We start from the raw sequence: 17,368 nt of genomic DNA, 5'->3' as shown, positions 1-17,368 counted from the left end.
CGGCTGTCTGGATGGCCAGCTGGCACGTCGGAAGTGGAATCACGGCTACGAGCACCTGTTCCGGCTGGCAGGAAAAGTGAGGTGAGGCACCGTCGATGAGCGGCGTGAACGCGACCGTCGTGATGGACCCAGCCTGGGCACGAGCCATGGCGTTCCATTTGGCCACGGGAGCCTTGACAGCGTACGCCTGGACGGGCGTGATGGCTTGCATGGAGCGCCGCAGACTTCGTAGAAGCAGGACGCACGTACGGGCCTTTCTCCTGAATGCTTCCGAAAAGCTCCGCGAAACCGTGAACCGGAACAGCACCGTGCTTGTGGAACTTGTTCCTGGTAGAACAAAGCTGTGGCCGCACTCACGACGAGCGCCCACGTCAACTGCTAATGATGTCGATGTTACTGCGGAGAGTCTGGAACAATTTGAAATGCGCTTCGGGCGCCCCCAACGAATGGGGTCCATAGAGTATCTTTGAGAGCTGGCGGCGCTACACTTCATCCACCAATGACTGGATATGTGTTAAAAATATTTTGAGTATTTGACAAATGTTGTATATTTTTTTATTTCTCATTTTTTGAAATGCATTGCGATACTGGAATATTTACTTTTAAAATCTCCTTATGTGTCAAATTTACTTAGTTAAGGCGTTGATTATGCACTGCGTTGCCTCATTTTAATGATTTAATAAATTATTCTTAGGTCTGAGGTGTTTGTAGTCTCTTGCAACAGTATGTTTTTTTACTTCAGCAAAGCGTTATCGCAAATGGAGAATCTCTTAGCAATGAAGAGCTGCACCATCAGCTTCGGATCGACATCTGGTGGCTTGTTATTTGTTTTTGTTTTTTTGAAAATGAAAATTGGGTTTCCTGGGTTTTGGGGATAGGAAACACCCCGCTGCGGTGGCTCAGTGGTTAGGGCGCTCGACTACTGATCCGGAGTTCCCGGGTTCGAACCCGACCGCGGCGGCTGCGTTTTTATGGAGGAAAAACGCTAAGGCGCCCGTGTGCTGTGCGATGTCAGTGCACGTTAAAGATCCCCAGGTGGTCGAAATTATTCCGGAGCCCTCCACTACGGACCTATTTGTTCCTCTCTTCTTTCACTCCCTCCTTTATCCCTTCCCTTACGGCGCGGTTCAGGTGTCCAACGATATATGTGACAGATACTGCGCCATTTCCTTTCCACCAAAAACCAATTAATATTATTATTATAGGAAACGGAAATAAAGGAGAGAGTGAAAGAAGAAATGAAGGAAGAGGTGCCTTAGTGAAGGGCTCCGGATTAATTTCGACCACCTGGGGATCTTTAACGTGCACTGACATCGCACAGCACACGGGCGCCTTTAGCGTTTTGCCTCCATAAAAACGCAGCCGCTTCGAACCCGACCGCGGCGGCTGCGTTTTCATGGAGGCAAAACGCTAAAGGCGCCCGTGTGCTGTGCGATGTCAGTGCACGTTAATGATACCCAGGTGGTCGAAATTATTCCGGAGCCCCCCCCCCCCCCCGACGGCACCACTTTCTTCGTTTCTTCTTTCACTCCCTCCTTTGTCCCTTTCCTTACGGCGCGGTTCAGGTGTTCAACGACATATGAGACAGATACTGCGCCATTTCTCTTCCACCAAAAAAACAATTATTATTATTATTATTATGTGCCAAGCTATCGCAATCTAACGTCTTCAGTATAGCCACCGCATCGGAGGGAAAAATTGCCCATGCGTTGCTCATCAAACGGCACGCCGTACTATCGGATTATCGCGTGTTTGTTTACTGAGCAGTAAGTATGACTGGAATGACCAGACAAGATGGACCCTGCATGCATGGAGACTCACTCTGCTGTGGTCGTTGCGCTTTCTATGTTCGTCAACTGCTTCCTGTGGGCTGTAGGCGGAAAAGATTCGGAATACGTTCCCCTCAACTGTAGTCTGTCGCCCGCGCCCGCCGGCAAGGAATGGACGTGTAATCCCGACAAAAGCGATCAGCTGATTTGAGCTTTCATCTAGAACAAGTGGGTGTACAGTACTAGCTGCGTATCGTATCTGTAATGCTGCAGCTTTATCGCAGAGAACTGGCACGTACCGCGTGGGCTTATGTGTTGATCCGCGATGGGGAATTTGTCTTTACTTATTCGAACGCGAGCTGATGCGCGTGTAAGGTACTTCTCAGATATTTGAAGTATTTGTGGCAGAAGCCCCGTGCATCAAGCTGTACAGCAGTCGGCGACGACCGGATCGGCATTATTTCATTTCATTTCATTTATTGGTTTTGTTTGGCCAGTACAGAGAGTGCAAACAAGGGAGAGCAAGCTAAAGGCGCCTAGTAGCGCCTGACAGAGGCCTGCCCTCCCCATGTAAAAAAAAAAGCATTCGCCTCAAGAGCCGTACGCGACAGCTCTGTGGCAACATATGTGCCCGCACAAATCTCTCGAGAAGTGTGTTCGTGAGGGGTTTTAATAAAGGACAGGTTTCAATCAATCAAGCATTTCTCAAATACCATCCGCCTTTCCATTGCGCAGAAAGCAATGAAGACGAGGGTCTCGTAACGCGCTCAATCACTCCTTGCCAAGCACGTTCAACACATGCATGTATGCGCGCGTCTTAGCGCGTACGCGGAGCTGGAATCTGCGGCCGCTTTCGTGAAAGGCCTCGAACGCCATCGCAATATCAGCTCAGCCGGGCGAACGAAATTAATGAATAAGGCATGAAGCGAGCATTTGCGCTTGCCAGGTCGTGAGAAGGTCGAACTGTGGACACTCACGTACGCAAAACTTACAAACAAGCAACGATACCTACCGGAAAATGCGTTATTATAGGCGACACAGACGATACACACTCTGGTCTAGTAGAAAAGAGCGCCTGCATCGAGCTTGGGATCCAACAAAACATCGCATGAAGAACCGGGTTCCTTCTAGTCCATATAACAATAGCCGCGCGCGCTTCCCGCTACCATACAACCTCTGCGTCGTCTGCTAGTTACCTGAGCGCTGCCAAGCTGCCCAGCCAGAAAAAAACGAACGCGTTTTGGGCAGCCATTGGAAGTGCGCGGAGTATCCCGAGAGAAAAGAGCACCTGACACCGCACTCTGGAAACCCGCGGTCATCCAGAGGCGGATGATCGAAAAATTGGTTTTTAGAATTGCTCTTGAGGGAAGGAAATGCCGCAGTAACTGTCTCACATATCTCGGTGCACACCCGAACCGCGCCGTAAGGGAAGGGATAAAGGAGAAAGCGAAAAAAGAAAGATAATCGAAGAGGGCACAAAGTTCAGCGAACAAGCACATCTAGCGGTTTCGCGACGTTAGTGCGCGTCCATATATGCAGCCGTCCGCGGTATGCCGTGCAGGGAACACAAAAACAAGGAACGCTCGCACCTAGGCGCGCGTCTCACGTGCTTGGAAATCAGCTGTCGACCTTGACGCGACCTATTTGTGGCCGGGAACCAATCACTCCGCCGTTACTGGTGTGTACTGCGGCTATTCGGCGTACATTTTTTTACATGTCCCCAAGAGCGTGCTTGTCCACCCCTGTAAGACAAGCAGCAACACATACGTGTATAAGCATACGTGCATGCGCACACAGAACACGTCGACGCTCTCTCGTAGACACACTCACACTAATTCACGCGCTCTCCCTCACGCGCCCTCAATCTCACTTTTTTTGTTTTGCCAACAGAATAATCATGACGACGACAAAATAGCTCCGTTGGCCGCTCAGTGATTCGTTCCGCTGCCAAACATGTGACACCCGTCTCAAGCGGTAAAGCTCAATTCTAGCCCTTTTGGGGATTGTAAGGTGCAGGCTCCTTTCCATAGCCATCCACAATGGAGAGCCGAGAAGCATTGGTAACCCGGGATGCAATGTTAGCCGCAATTACCACTTCCCGCAGCCCAGGAGAATGCATTAACATAACGCCACGGTCAAAAACCCTTTTCGTAAGCATTTCACCCTAAAAAAGCCGAGCACCCGGCCGGGAGAAATCTTGTACCCACGATATACCCGGTGGGTACACTACCCGGGCACCGACGACCGGATCCAGCACTTCTCGAATGCGAGGCAGGTGCTCTACCACAAGGTCACTACAGGACTGAACAATTGCGGCTCAAAATTAAAAGAGAAAGAAATAAACCCAGACACAGATTTTCACTACAAATTGAACGTTTATCGAATAATACAATGTATACTTACAATCTTTTACACAATTACGCGAAACACAGAACGACAACAGTAAAGAACTGCAGAACAATACATATACTTCAGTGCAATCGAAATTAGCCACCAAAAGTTTTTAGCCTTGCCAATGTCTTCCGGACGACCGGTGGGGCACTAACAGTGCACAGACATCGTCGGTAGTAAGTCGCAAAATGTCATTTCCCAGCGCGCGTGTCGTGCTCGACGTCCTTGATGACCAAGTGTCGAGCAGCCTCCCAATCGTCCACTATCACCGACATGAGCGACGCTAGAAACGTTGTAGGCAGCGAGCTTGCACCACCGTCTTCGGTCGCTATGCCCAGCCGCCTAGACTGGGTCACGGAACGGCGGTTGCACGGTGGCTAGACGCAAGGCAACAAAGGAGAACACCATGCAATTCTCGCTCATACCGCGCGAGCAGCTACTTGGCCAGAACCGTCCTTGCAGTGCCTGGTGGTGTTCTACCGTTGTGCCGTCGCAGACGAGCGCAGCAGTCTTCTGGATGGAGTCGTGGCTACACTTGCCAGCGCATTCGGCTGTCTGGATGGCCAGCTGGCACGTCGGAAGTGGAATCACGGCTACGAGCACCTGTTCCGGCTGGCAGGAAAAGTGAGGTGAGGCACCGTCGACGAGCGGCGTGAACGCGACCGTCGTGGTGGACCCAGCCTGGGCACGAGCCATGGCGTTCCTGTTGGCCACGGGAGCCTTGACAGCGTACGCCTGGACGGGCGTCTTGGCTTGCATGGAGCGCCGCAGACTTCGCAGAAGCAGGACGCACGTACGGGCCTTTCTCCTGAATGCTTCCGAAAAGCTCCGCGAAACCGTGAACCGGAACAGCACCGTGCTTGTGGAACTTGTTCTTGGTAGAACAAAGCTGTGGCGGCACTCATGACGAGCGTCCACGTCAACTGCTAATGATGTCGATGTTACCAGTGCTGTGGCATGTTGCAAGTTGCGCGTCCGCGCCGTAAGTGTCGCCACGGTCGGAACGATTGCAGCGATCCTGGTATCTGGCAGCAAACGCGGCTGGAGTCAAGCCTAATAAAAAGTAAAATTTCTCGACCATAGTAGACAACACAAACATGCTTATGAATGAAAATATAACCAGTCGTAAGCATTAAAAATAGTATATCAAAGAAATAAATTGCGAAAATGACACAACGCGTCTGCGCCGCCAGTGCCGCCGCGGGCAACGCTGCAGCGCAGTGGCAGCAGACGACAGCGACCGGCGCAAGCATAGCGAAACTACGCGAGCGACTGCCGACGCGACGTGCGCACTGGACCAGCGTGATTACCGTCCTCAGCGTCATGTCGCATATGTATTGTTGCGCGAAGTGGTGCAGCACATCCGGCAAGAGTGGAGAACATCTCTTCAGATTACCTTCTGACCACAGGTATTTATGAATTCACTGACTATCGTATCCCTCTTTGCATAGCCGTTGGCGACCGTTGTGCCTTTGTTTTGACCGCCCTTGGTCGTTACCATTTGAAATTGCCGACGGAATAGAACTAGTTTTACCTGGCGCTGTTTACTGCAGTGGCTTTGGTTTTGCGAGATGAGTTTGATAAGTACGTTTAAGGACATTAAAGCAAAATTAAGGGAAGGTGCTGCAGTTTGAGATGGCCCAACAGCCGTTGCCTCTCGTAAGCGTGGGACCGTTAGTTACCTTGCTTGCTTGTTCGCATGTGTGTGTGTGTGTGTCTGACTCACTGACTTTTCTCGCTGCCTTTAAAAGCTTATTCCCCGCAGATTCCGGTGCCCTCAGAGTGTATTTTAAATATGAATATTCTAACTTCTGTGCCTATAGCGTCGTCAGCGGAGTAATTGTAATGCTCAGTTTGGCTGTTTCTTTACGGAGTTCAGCGCGCTTGAATATTATTTCTTGCGTGTTCGTGCATGGTTTCTGCAGCAGTGATGCACGTCACATAAATTATCGAGCTGTTCAGACTAACACCACTAGTGTTGGACACCGCGCTGAAAGTCCATTGCACGCCGTGAGCCGCATATAGAAAGTCCGCCGGTCTTGTTTTTCTTACTTTTACCGGAGCTGTTCCTCGCGATATCCGCGCTCAACCACCCATGTACTCCGTGGAAGCGTTTCTCGAAACTATTGCCTACCGTAGTGCTGCCGCTCCAGCATTGTAAATTTCGCTCCACACTCCACCCCGGCTGTCCTCTACGCTGCTCGCTCGCGGGGCGCACGACTGACCTTGGAGGGCTCTGAACTCTCCGCATTATTCCCATCTCCTCACATATGTCTCTTATCTCGCGCCTTGTCCTTGACAGCTTTTGGGAAGCTCGCAAATAGTTTCGCCTAGTACGCCGGAAACGCTCGTTTCCGGCGGGTGGGTGAGGGGAAGGCGAAGGTCGCTTTCTTCTTGTCTGTGTCTTTTTTGGGACATTTCCCTTGCTTAAGCACTTTTTTCCCCTTCTTCTGGACCCATGCTATTTGCCTGCACCTTCAGTTTCTTGAAAGAGCAGTGTTTCCTGTTGATGTTCTGCTCACATCCCTTTCACACTTCCCATTTGATCACAGTGAAAGCAAAAGATGAAAAACTGTGCCTACTGGTTCATTTACCTGCTGTTCTTAATCCAGACTTCAAATTTGTGGGCAAGCAGCTGTCTGCCATAGCATAGCTACATTGGCACTTGTGTTTAATGGAGGAATTAGAAAAGAACGAATCATGGGTGGTGGTTAGTATGCAGTTACCTAGAGAAAAGTGTGAGTGGAATAATTGCTATGATCAGATAGAGCTTAAGTCTGCAGTGAAGCTCTGTCCCCATTTCTATCTGCTGCACAAAATTATGCCGCACCCAAAAAGCAGTTGGAACAAAGAACTAGTTATTGTTACCTAAACCAAAAGCAGATCACAAAAGAAAACATAAGCTCAAGAATTTTAAAGGTTCTGGCTTGTCGATCATAGCCAGACATTAAAAAGGTGATTTCATTCATCGTTTCGATTGGCCAGCATAGCAATAGACTAGCAGGCTGTGGCACATTGTTACAAACTGCTGTCTTATTTTGCTTGCATCCTGCCACAGTTGTTTTCACGCATATATGTTATATAATGTTCGTACCCCTTTGCTGTGTAAGGAGATGCTAATAAGCATTCCTGAAGTGAGGTATGCAAACCTTTAAAATGTATGAAATCATGTTATTTGGCTGTTTTTCAGATTCTCCATTTGGCTGAAATATGCCAATAGGCTTGAACTCCTGGAGACACCAAGGGAAAAGGTCTACAAAACATACAGGCTCTGCTCAAAGCACTTCACGAGGGATTGCTTCACTAGTGATGCCTGCACAAGGCTCACGCATGAAGCAGTCCCTTCCGTGAAGGTGCATGAGCCTCGTCTGAGAGCCTTGGTGCACCCGGGTAAGCAAAATTCCTCTCCCAGTAAATTCTTCCCAAGCTTGATCCCTCAGTGTATCCTGTGGCTTTTTTGTTGCAGATTTCTATGAAGGAGGTGCGGCACAAGGTGAGGGCACTATTTTCAGAAAAACCCATCCTGTAAATGTAAGACCAAAGGGAACAATTGCATTCATAGAGGCTAACTGCAAACATCACTTCCCGGGCACAAAACTTTCCTGCTTCAATGTCATGTGGCCATTGTTTCAGTTGCATCAGACTGCAGTTGTGTACCATGTTGTAGCTTAAATTTCTCTTAACCATATTAACAATCAGATGCTGGATAGTGCACTCCAGCAGCAGTGAGGAAAATAATTTTTACAACTCTATGTTTAGTATTCTTGTCATTATTACTTACTGTTCGCTGCGGTGAATAGAGGGCAGACTGCGCGAATTCACTCCAAAATAGCACACAGGGTCAAGAAAGAACACACACACGCACAAACTGCCAGCAGCTTATTGTGACACACGAGGCGGTAATTATACATGAAGTGGCCGCATATTGTGCAAGCATGGAGGGTAAACATTTTACCGGTTTCTAAGGTAAAAATGGTTCTTTGAGGAGCAACCCGCCAGGATATTTAGCGATGCACATGTCACTTAGGCTATCTGATTTCTTCCTGAATGATTTCGGGAATAAGTTTGCAAGCATTAATAGTGGTGACATTGCACGCTTCATAGATAGGTTTGCAGTTTGATTTGTATTTCCTACAATGCACATCAAGTGAATTTATGGCCTCGTGGTTCACAGTAAAGTGTTCGTTTGTGTGTTTTCATTCTTCTTCCTGTGTGCTGCTGTGCTATTTTGTATGTCGCGGTATATTGATCGCACAAATTTTTCCTTTTTAATCGTAACTGCCTACAAACTCACAAAAACGATTTAAGCCCAATTTAAGATCACACTAACTCCCAGCAAGAGAAACCGTTCCAAATAGAACATCAAGGCCATACTGTGCACTGAGCAGAAGGTGCTGCTATGCAGAGCTTGATTGGCTATCTTTTTTTCCTTGTTCGCATAGGCATTGAATCCGCTTCACCACTACAGTCCACTGCTGCACCAGTGGAAGTCATGCTTGGTCACGGTAAGTCTTCCTGCAATCTTGCATAGGAAAACATTCCTAATGTCTCACTACACCAGTTGGTTTGTTTTCCTTGGGAGTAACTAAGTGGTACCTATATTTCAGACTACTTGCCGTTGCCATCAACACTTGGGCTAGGCACAATTGCTGGTGCAGATTCTGCTGTCCATGACACAGGTAGGTGCACTAAGTCAGGATCTGTTTTACATTACAGCTTGAAATGAAGAACTTTTCATTTGGTTCAGGCTAACCCTGTAATGCAGTATTACTTATGCTGAGGGCTCTGTCATAGCACAAAAAAATAAACATATGTAATTACTTTGCTGGCTGATTTCTTTAGATTGGGAGTGTCTAAGCGGTCGTTTAATTGCAGACGACCCACACTCTTCACGTGCCCCGCAGCTCACTGATGTGCAGACTACGCCCCCTCCCCCAGCTGACGAAGAAGGTAGGTGCAATGCACTAATAGTGCAGTGATAATCTATGAAAATTCAACAATAGACTGCAGCACTATTGCTGCAGATTTGCACGTAATAAATTAACCCTCTGCAATAGCAGCAGTGTGCAATTATGTCGTGGTGTGCAATAATTAGGTGCACGTCGGCACATCTTACTGTACCACTACTTCGGATGCCAGACATTTGTTTCAGAAGAGAAGAAACAAGTGTTAACTTTATGCTCACCAACTAGTATTTCATATATTTTTCTGTGTGCATATGTATGAATGCATTGTTTACGTGGTGGACCCCTGTGTTATCTGTACAGAATTATATTTACAGGTAATTTTTCATTCAGCTCAATGAAAACATTGGATAGCCTTCTCAGGTACTTGTTCTTAAAATTGCTTCACTAGCCTGTTGCTTACCATTCACATACACGCTGCGTAGCCAGGCTAAAAATGTGCACCTGAGAATTAAAATACTTGGTTGAAGCCTCCCACAGTGTGTTTATTTATTTGACAGGTGCTGCCCAAAGCACACCCATCAGAGTGATTGCATCAGCATCATGGGACTCACCTGATTATGGTAAGTACTCAAGAAAACATTAGAATTTATTGCAAACTACAACCTTCCACTTCAATGAAAAAGTATGCATCGGTAACCTTGATATATTCATGATGGGTATCGGCAGGCCCGTAACAGCGTGTAGGTATCGCTTTACTGCACATAAATATTTCTGGTTTTTTCCATTTGCTTAACTCAAGCTTGTCATGAAAAATTGCTCTGAATATTAAGCAGGCAAAACACATGGATAACAATGAGATCCATTAACTATTACCCTGTCTGTATTACGAGCAACTAGTTTCCATTTAAGCGAGGCGTAAAGTTGGTCGCCAGAAAAAACTGTCCCTATCAGCGAGGATCATATTAACGGGGCACGACTGTATTCATCATTTCACACAAAAACATTGCCCTGCAAGTTTGGCAACCTGTAGCCCTGTGACTGCACCCTAATCTTGATTTTGTGAGGGATGTAGATGTAGGTCTCGCTCTGAGGCAAACATAAATATGCTTTTTTATATATTTTTTGCAGCTGAAGCTGGTCCTAGTGGCCTCAGCGGTGCCAAAGAGAGTGTCAGACAGCCAGTGATGACACCAGCATCAGGAACGCCCAAGAGTCGGCGGAGGAAGGGCGCAGTTGTGTACACCCCTCGCACCAAAAAGCGCTTCGAGAAGTTGCATTCTCGAAGCGACAGGTACCGAAAGGCACTGAGTCGGATTAGGAAAAGGCACGACACAAGGCGAGTAACGCAGCAGGAGGCTCTCAACAAGCTTGAACCGCATTTGCCACAAGACCTTTTTGAATTGGTTAAAGCTCAAATCAGGCTCTGCTCATTTCCGAAATCCAAAAAGCACTGGTCAAAACAAATTAAACAATTCGCTCTCAATTTGTTCTTTCACTCTCCAAAAGCTTATCGCTTCCTCAGAGAAAAGCTCCATTTGCCACATGTGAGGACGCTAAGGCGCTGGCTGGCAGACATCCCAATGACACCTGGTATCATTCCAGGTGCCATGGATGCAATAGAATCAATTACAAAAGATTGGCCACTACAAGACAAAGCATGCTGTCTTTTATTCGATGAAATATCCTTGAAAAAAAATTTGATGTATGATCAATCAAAAGATATTGTAATTGGCTTCACAGATGATGGGAATACTAGGACTTCTCGTGTGGCAAACATAGCCCTTGTTATGGCGGTGTCTGGCATATCAAGAAGTTGGATGCAGCCAGTAGCCTTTGCAGCGTCCCACAATGCAACTTCAGTTCTTGCAATGCGCAAGCTGCTATTAGATTTAATTCAGCAGCTTCAAACCAAAGGTCTTCTGGTGAAAGCGGTCATTTGTGATCAAGGGTCGAACAATGTGAGTCTGTCAAGAATGCTCATCCATTCTATCCATGAACCATATTTTGTTGTCAACAACCGCAAAATATACTTCATGTTTGACACCCCACACCTAATCAAATGCACAAGAAATAATTTGCGACGACATAAGCTCACCATTGGCTCTGAGGTTGTTGACTGGACACACATCGAAACCCTTTACAAAAAAACTCGTCACATTGATCGGGCCTCCAAAACACCAGTTGAGCATCTCAAAAGCAGATTGGCAAAAAAACTAAAAGAGCAACACATCTACAGGATGCCCTTTGCTGACATGAGAGTGAAGTACGCCACACAAGTGTTCAGCGAATCTGTATCTGTGGCACTCCTCACTCTCATTGCCATTCAAGAGCTTCCTGTTGATGCAAAATTTACAGCAGAGTTCACGGAAAGGATGGATAAGCTTTTTGACTGCCTGAACAGTTCGGCCCTGAAAAAGCAGGACGACAAGTTGCGGTACGCAATGACAGAAGGCTCGGAACATCATGTCTTCCTTGAGTCGTGCATAGATTGGATCGCCCAATGGCATTTTGGTGGTCCTCTGGACAAGCAACCACACACCATCAAAGGTTGGCAGATTACAATCAAAGCCTTACTTCTGCTGTGGACAGATCTAAAGGCAGATTTCGATTACACTCATCTTTTCACTCGTCGGTTGCAGCAGGATCCGTTGGAAAATTTTTTTGCAATAGTTCGTCAAAAACATGGCTGCAATGAGACACCTAATGTGTACCAATTCGTGGCTGCTGTAAAACATATTTGGATTGGCCAACTTTTCAAACTTTCGCAAGGAAACTGCGAAGTGACAACACATGCGTTCCTCACCAACTTGGAGAGTGTTTCTGCAGTATTGTCACCAAGCAGCACTCCAAGCACAAGCCACAGCAGGCAGCAAGGCTCAGGTTCATCTGACTTGCAGGCGTCTTCACAAGATGCCCCTGACATAGTATACGAAAATGTTGTGTACCATGTTGCTGGCACTCTTGTGAAGAGCTTTCTTGACCAGAGAACCACAGAATGCACATGTGAGGGAACACTCCTTGCAGCAGACGGTGGCTCTCTCCATGGACGACACCAATTCTTTGCACTACTCAAGGAGAATGGTGTTCCCGAGCACCTTTTCCAGTCAATTGCCGCAACTTCTGAGGCATGTCTAAATTATATAAAGAAATTGGATTCGGCCTTCAGAAAAGAAATCTCTTGCTGTGCTCATTTGTCCAATGTGTCCAGGAATCTTGTTGAGAGGATGCCTAACCAGCAAGCTGTTTTCTGTTCATTAGGCTGCAAAATTAAATTCCTTAAATTATTCTGCCGCACAAGGCTGCATTGGCACCTTTCCTTTTTAAACAGGAGCATGACGTCAAAAACAAAACAGAGTGCTCCCGCCAGAAAGAGGCGCAAATTAGCCGGCTAAATTCATGAGGCACTGTGTTAGGATATTATTGTATTTGGATTTTTAATGCTGCCTACTTACTACACATGTGCTCTCTCTTTAACTTTTTGTTGTACTATTTATTTTTTATGTATATAAGTATTTATGTACCTGTTTATCCGTAATTCTGCTCCGATTGCACATATACTGTACTGACTGCTTTTGCTCCTGCTGCGTTACTTCTTTTACAAAGTACAAGTTTGCCTTCTAGAAGCCTTGTGTGCCTTGTTAGTATGAGCATTGCTATGACCATTGGTTCTCAAATTAATATTGCTGAATGCTAACAACTTACAAGAGGTGCTAGGGAAACCGTTTTGTTTTGGCTTCTCTTTCTTCCTGCGTGACAAGTATACAGGCTCAGTGCCCTTCAAGGAATGCCAGAATTCAGTTAATGACTGGCTGTATGCTAACCATAGTTCTTATGATCAGTAACAGTGCCATTTGTGCAAAAAGTAAATTTGTGAAGCACACCATAATGTTGAAGCATACATCGATTCAGGTGCTCGCAAAAACCAAAAAGTGCTCTGCGGAACCCAGGAGTTCTTGTGGTATATAACTTGGCAACCTCTGGTCATGGCTTGCCCTCTGTTATGCTGCTGGGAAAATTGGTGATAGCTACAGTTCATTTCATACATAAGGTACAACACAGTGAAATGTACGAAAGTAATCAGCAAGAAAAAATGAAGGGAGGTATGTTATTCCGTGCTTGTTTTGTGGCCGAGTGGTCTGAGGACTGACAAAGCAACAGCGTGTCGTCAGCAATAACAGTGCATTTAATCAAGCTCATGACAAATGCGTCATGTAGTAAGCCTGTAGGCAAAGCATTCACCATGTTTCGCTCACCACAAGGAACGCACTACTTTTTGGTCATGGATGCAGGCAGCGCAAACAAGAGCGCTAGCTTTGACAGCATTGCACCTGATGTATGAAACAGAGAGCAGAACCCACAGGCAGCAAACGCGGACTGGCTCAGGTGCTCGGCTCTGTAACATTTAAGAGGGGTGTACGCATAAGATGAAAAATGTTTGACATGTTTGCTGGTGTCCAATACAAGCGTGCTCGAAATATGCTGCGGTGCTATTTGTAGTTGCTTTTTTTTTCCTTCTGGAAGTTGTAGCGTTTGGGGGTTTCACCTTTTGGAGCAACACATGGGTCATGAGGGGCACAATAGCAGCGGCCGGCGCATTACGCTGAACTGTGTGGCGTCCATAAGCGTTTGCAGATACTGTACAGTACACGGACCACTTGCAATTTACCATTCAGTAATATAATAACTGGACATTGTGGTAGATGCAGTATAACGCCACATAGAGAAACATTACTGGCCTGTTACGAACCCTGTGCGTTTTCATTTCTCAGATGAGTTATTTATACGCACGCATATTTTGTTACACCCCAATGTGTCATCGCAAGCTGAATTAATGACCTCCAATTACTGTTCGTCACCAGCCACGGCCACAACTGTTCAGAGAATTTTCATAAAGTCGCTTCTCCACACAATTCTCGGCCTGCCCTGGTTGCATCTTCCTCCCCTTGGTATCTACAAAACAAAGAAACCAAAATAGGGCATGGCAGACGAGCTGTGTCCTAAAGCATGCAAGCCTGTAACTCATCTGCCAAGAGCTAAACGTGCCCAAGGTTACCTAAGTTCTTTTCATGGCATCTGTTTACTAAGTTATAGCACTGCAGCATATTATGTTGTCCTTAGTCTGATGCAACGAGTGAAAGGCTGAAACTTTTCGCTGCCCTTCTCTGTATGTGTGTATGCATAGCCACAGACAGATACATTTCAATACATCTCGGATGTTGTACTTCACTGCTGTTCATCTGAACCTGCACAAAAGCATATGCTACATGAATGTAGCACATGCTTATATGTACCGGACCTACCTTGATAGTACCTTACCTCTTTGTACCCTGTATATATTCTCTGTGCACTCGCTCATGTGTTCTAGGTTTCCATAATGGAATTTATTAATTTTGATTTTTAGAACGATTGTCACTGATATTGCAATGCCCAAGATGCCTAAAATCACTTTTGTACATCGATTGTCACTACTGATGTTTCCTTTAATAAACTGTTCTTTGGAGAAAACTATTTACGTTTTTGGTACTCGAGCGAGCGCCCTAAGCAGCTGCTAATCAGCCGCGCTGGCCGCGCCGCTCGCCACCATGCACCGTGCTGCCTCAACAGACACATCGAAATGCAAAAGCGGGTAAGCAGATGTCGTAAGTACTTAGGAAATCAAGCGGGAATGCAGCGCGGGAGCAGCAAGTCACCAGTATTTACGAAGCTTGCATCGAGCTAGCGGCAGCCAGCACCACGAACGCGCGAGCAACCGCCCGCAACCAGCCGGGTAAACAAACGCCGCCATATTGGATTTTTCTGGATTGGCTTGGCTGAGCTTGTTTCAAAAAGTTTTGAGCAATTTATGTTTTTACCGCCAACTCCCAGGCACCGCCACCGTCGCATTTCAAAATCGTCCCCATTGGCTCTACGGGAATGTCACACCCTTGATGTTACTGCGGAGAGTCTGGAACAATTTGAAATGCGCTTCGTGCGCCCCCAACGAATGGGGTCCATAGAGTATCTTTGAGAGCTGGCGGCGCTACACTTCATCCACCAATGACTGGATATGTGTTAAAAATATTTTAAGTATTTGACAAATGTTGTATATTTTTTATTTCTCATTTCTTGAAATGCATTGCGATACTGGAATATTTACTTTTAAAATCTCCTTATGTTTCAAAGTTACCTAGTTAAGGCGTTGATTATGCACTGCGTTGCCTCATTTTAATGATTTAATAAATTATTCTTAGGTCTGAGGTGTTTGTAGTCTCTTGCAACAGTATGTTTTTTACTTCAGCAAAGCGTTATCGCAAATGGAGAATCTCTTAGCAATGAAGAGCTGCACCATCAGCTTCGGATCGACATCTGGTGGCTTGTTATTTGTTATTTGTTTTTTGAAAATGAAAATTGGGATTTGGGGATAGGAAATGGAAATAAAGGAGGGAGCGAAAGAAGAAATGAAGAAAGAGGTGCCTTAGTGAAGGGCTCCGGAATAATTTCGACCACCTGGGGATCTTTAACGTGCACTGACATCGCACAGCACACGGGCGCCTTTAGCGTTTTGCCTCCATAAAAACGCAGCCGCTTCGAACCCGACCGCGGCCGCTGCGCTCCAGATCCAAGCCTGTCGGTTTGGATCTGGAGCGTGTGCAACCTGCACATATGCCGTTGCTACAAACTATGCATCCCGGTCGGCATCCGCGGCCACCAACGTTTATCGCAGTCTGCATGCATTAACCCCCCCCCCTCACACACACACATGGACAGGCAGCACTCTGGAAGCAGAAGATTCAGCCATCTCTCTCGCAATGCGCTCCATTGAGGGGTAAGAAACAAACCCACATCATCACCAGCTCTCAAACTGTCTGCTGCAATTACGGTAGGTGAAGAATATGCGCCCGTGCACATCATATCCTCAAAAGTAGAGCACACCAACGAGCCGAATTTATTTCCACACCTCGTCACTACTAGCTCTTAACAAAACCAGCGCACGCGCTATCGCCCGAGCTCATTATAACCGAGCCCCGCAAGACGGCTCTAGACCATCAGAGCCGATGTTCGTAGAGTACAGCGCATTCCTCCAACACCATCGGCTCAACCGACACACGTACCCCTCGCCACACAAACACCTGACGTGGAATCGAGGAAGGTTGTGGTGAAAACTTTAATGGACACAGGGTAGTTTAGGGCACGCAGGTCCTTCGGCCTCCGCACGGCCCCACTTCACTCGAGGAAGCGGTTGCATAGAAACTGCTCCACACCAAAGCCTACCGCTTTCTTAGGCTCCCCAGCTGACAGGAAAGGCCGTAGGAGCTCTGTTGTGAGGGTCCCTCCCCGCACAGGGTGCAAAAAAAAGTTCGTCACAGCTGTCACCCACTCCCTTTTTAAGCCATTCTCTGAAGGCGTGATTGAGGTGTCCACAGAGAGTGAGTCAGGTGGCGCTTTCAATCCGAATTTTTTTTTTTGCCTTGGCATGCACCATGAAGAGGGGACGCTCTTTGACAGCTTGCGGTTACATGTGTCGTTTTGTTGTTATTTTCGAGATGCGTTGATAAATAAAATCAAGTAAAAGCTATACGCAAGTATGTCCGTGTTACCTGTGTGTATTTGAGTCATTTTATGTGAATACACGCATGAATTTAGGGAGAGCTTAAGAACCAGGGGAAGCCTCGGAAAGGTTGTTCAGAGAGTAGGCCTGAACTGCGAACAGTTTTAACAAGCCGGCTTTGGCAAAGGTGAATGGTGGATTACATTGCGTCCACACGTGTTTTATTATATGTTTGAGACGAGTACATCTCTACCTCTCTTTGTGTGTCCATCAATGACAGACAGTCCGTGCTATGGTGCGTGCGTGAATAGCGCATGTACTTCTAGGGGGAAACTGTATTATAACAGAAGAATTCAGGGCCGCAGGCCCCTGGGTCCCCGCACAACCCAGATAGCGCTTAAGTGTTTGCTGCCTGGTTCAGTCCGTCGTGCTGGATGCCTTTGGCACCTTTGTCACATTGTAAAAACCGCCCCTTCGTGAAATAACACGTGCGCTGACATAAAATTTTTCTCTTTTGGCTCGCGCTTTTGATGGACAGCCACTTGAGAGGCACGTTTTTGCCTTCCGAAATTTGTCCTTCGCTTCCTCGTTGTTAGCTTTGGAGGGTATTTTACACAAGCAGCACAAACCCAACGTAGCTCTCGTCCCATCTCAGTCTTAAAAGAAAAGAACGTGGATTAGCTCAGCTAATTCATAATATAAAGCGAAAGCTGTTGGAGTTCATTCTGTTCATTGCCGTCTGCGTTGACGACATTCTAGACACCGATGATTTT

General features: G+C 46.7%; 1 protein-coding gene across 2 annotated transcripts; it reads left to right on the top strand.

Moving 5' to 3' along the window:
* The first annotated feature begins 5,113 nt into the window (after nt 1–5,113).
* Nucleotides 5,114–14,575, top strand: LOC144114678 (uncharacterized). 2 transcript variants are annotated; one of them, XM_077648561.1, is made up of 8 exons: nt 5,114–5,569; nt 7,351–7,550; nt 7,627–7,653; nt 8,603–8,665; nt 8,768–8,839; nt 9,036–9,110; nt 9,625–9,687; nt 10,196–14,575. In XM_077648561.1, the coding sequence occupies exons 1-8, from the start codon at nt 5,328–5,330 to the stop codon at nt 12,457–12,459; spliced, it is 3,006 nt and encodes a 1,001-aa protein (XP_077504687.1). In that variant the 5' UTR covers nt 5,114–5,327; the 3' UTR covers nt 12,460–14,575. The 2 variants fall into 2 exon arrangements, with proteins under 2 accessions (XP_077504687.1, XP_077504689.1); XM_077648563.1 differs by having other exon boundaries at nt 9,605–9,687; nt 10,196–10,281.
* The last annotated feature ends 2,793 nt before the right edge of the window (nt 14,576–17,368 follow it).

Source organism: Amblyomma americanum, chromosome 1 (assembly GCF_052857255.1).
Source record: "Amblyomma americanum isolate KBUSLIRL-KWMA chromosome 1, ASM5285725v1, whole genome shotgun sequence".
NCBI lineage: Eukaryota > Metazoa > Arthropoda > Arachnida > Ixodida > Ixodidae > Amblyomma > Amblyomma americanum.
Note: the sequence above shows the minus strand (reverse complement) of the source record. Positions and strands in the feature narration are given on the sequence as shown.

Coding starts and splice junctions, on each gene's coding strand:
- LOC144114678 (XM_077648561.1), top strand. CDS start 5,328: ATGACACAACGCGTCTGCGCCGCCAGTGCCGCCGCGGGCAACGCTGCA. Junction 9,111..9,624: donor TCCCCCAGCTGACGAAGAAG/GTAGGTGCAATG, acceptor TTTATTTGACAG/GTGCTGCCCAAAGCACACCC. Junction 9,688..10,195: donor ATGGGACTCACCTGATTATG/GTAAGTACTCAA, acceptor TATTTTTTGCAG/CTGAAGCTGGTCCTAGTGGC.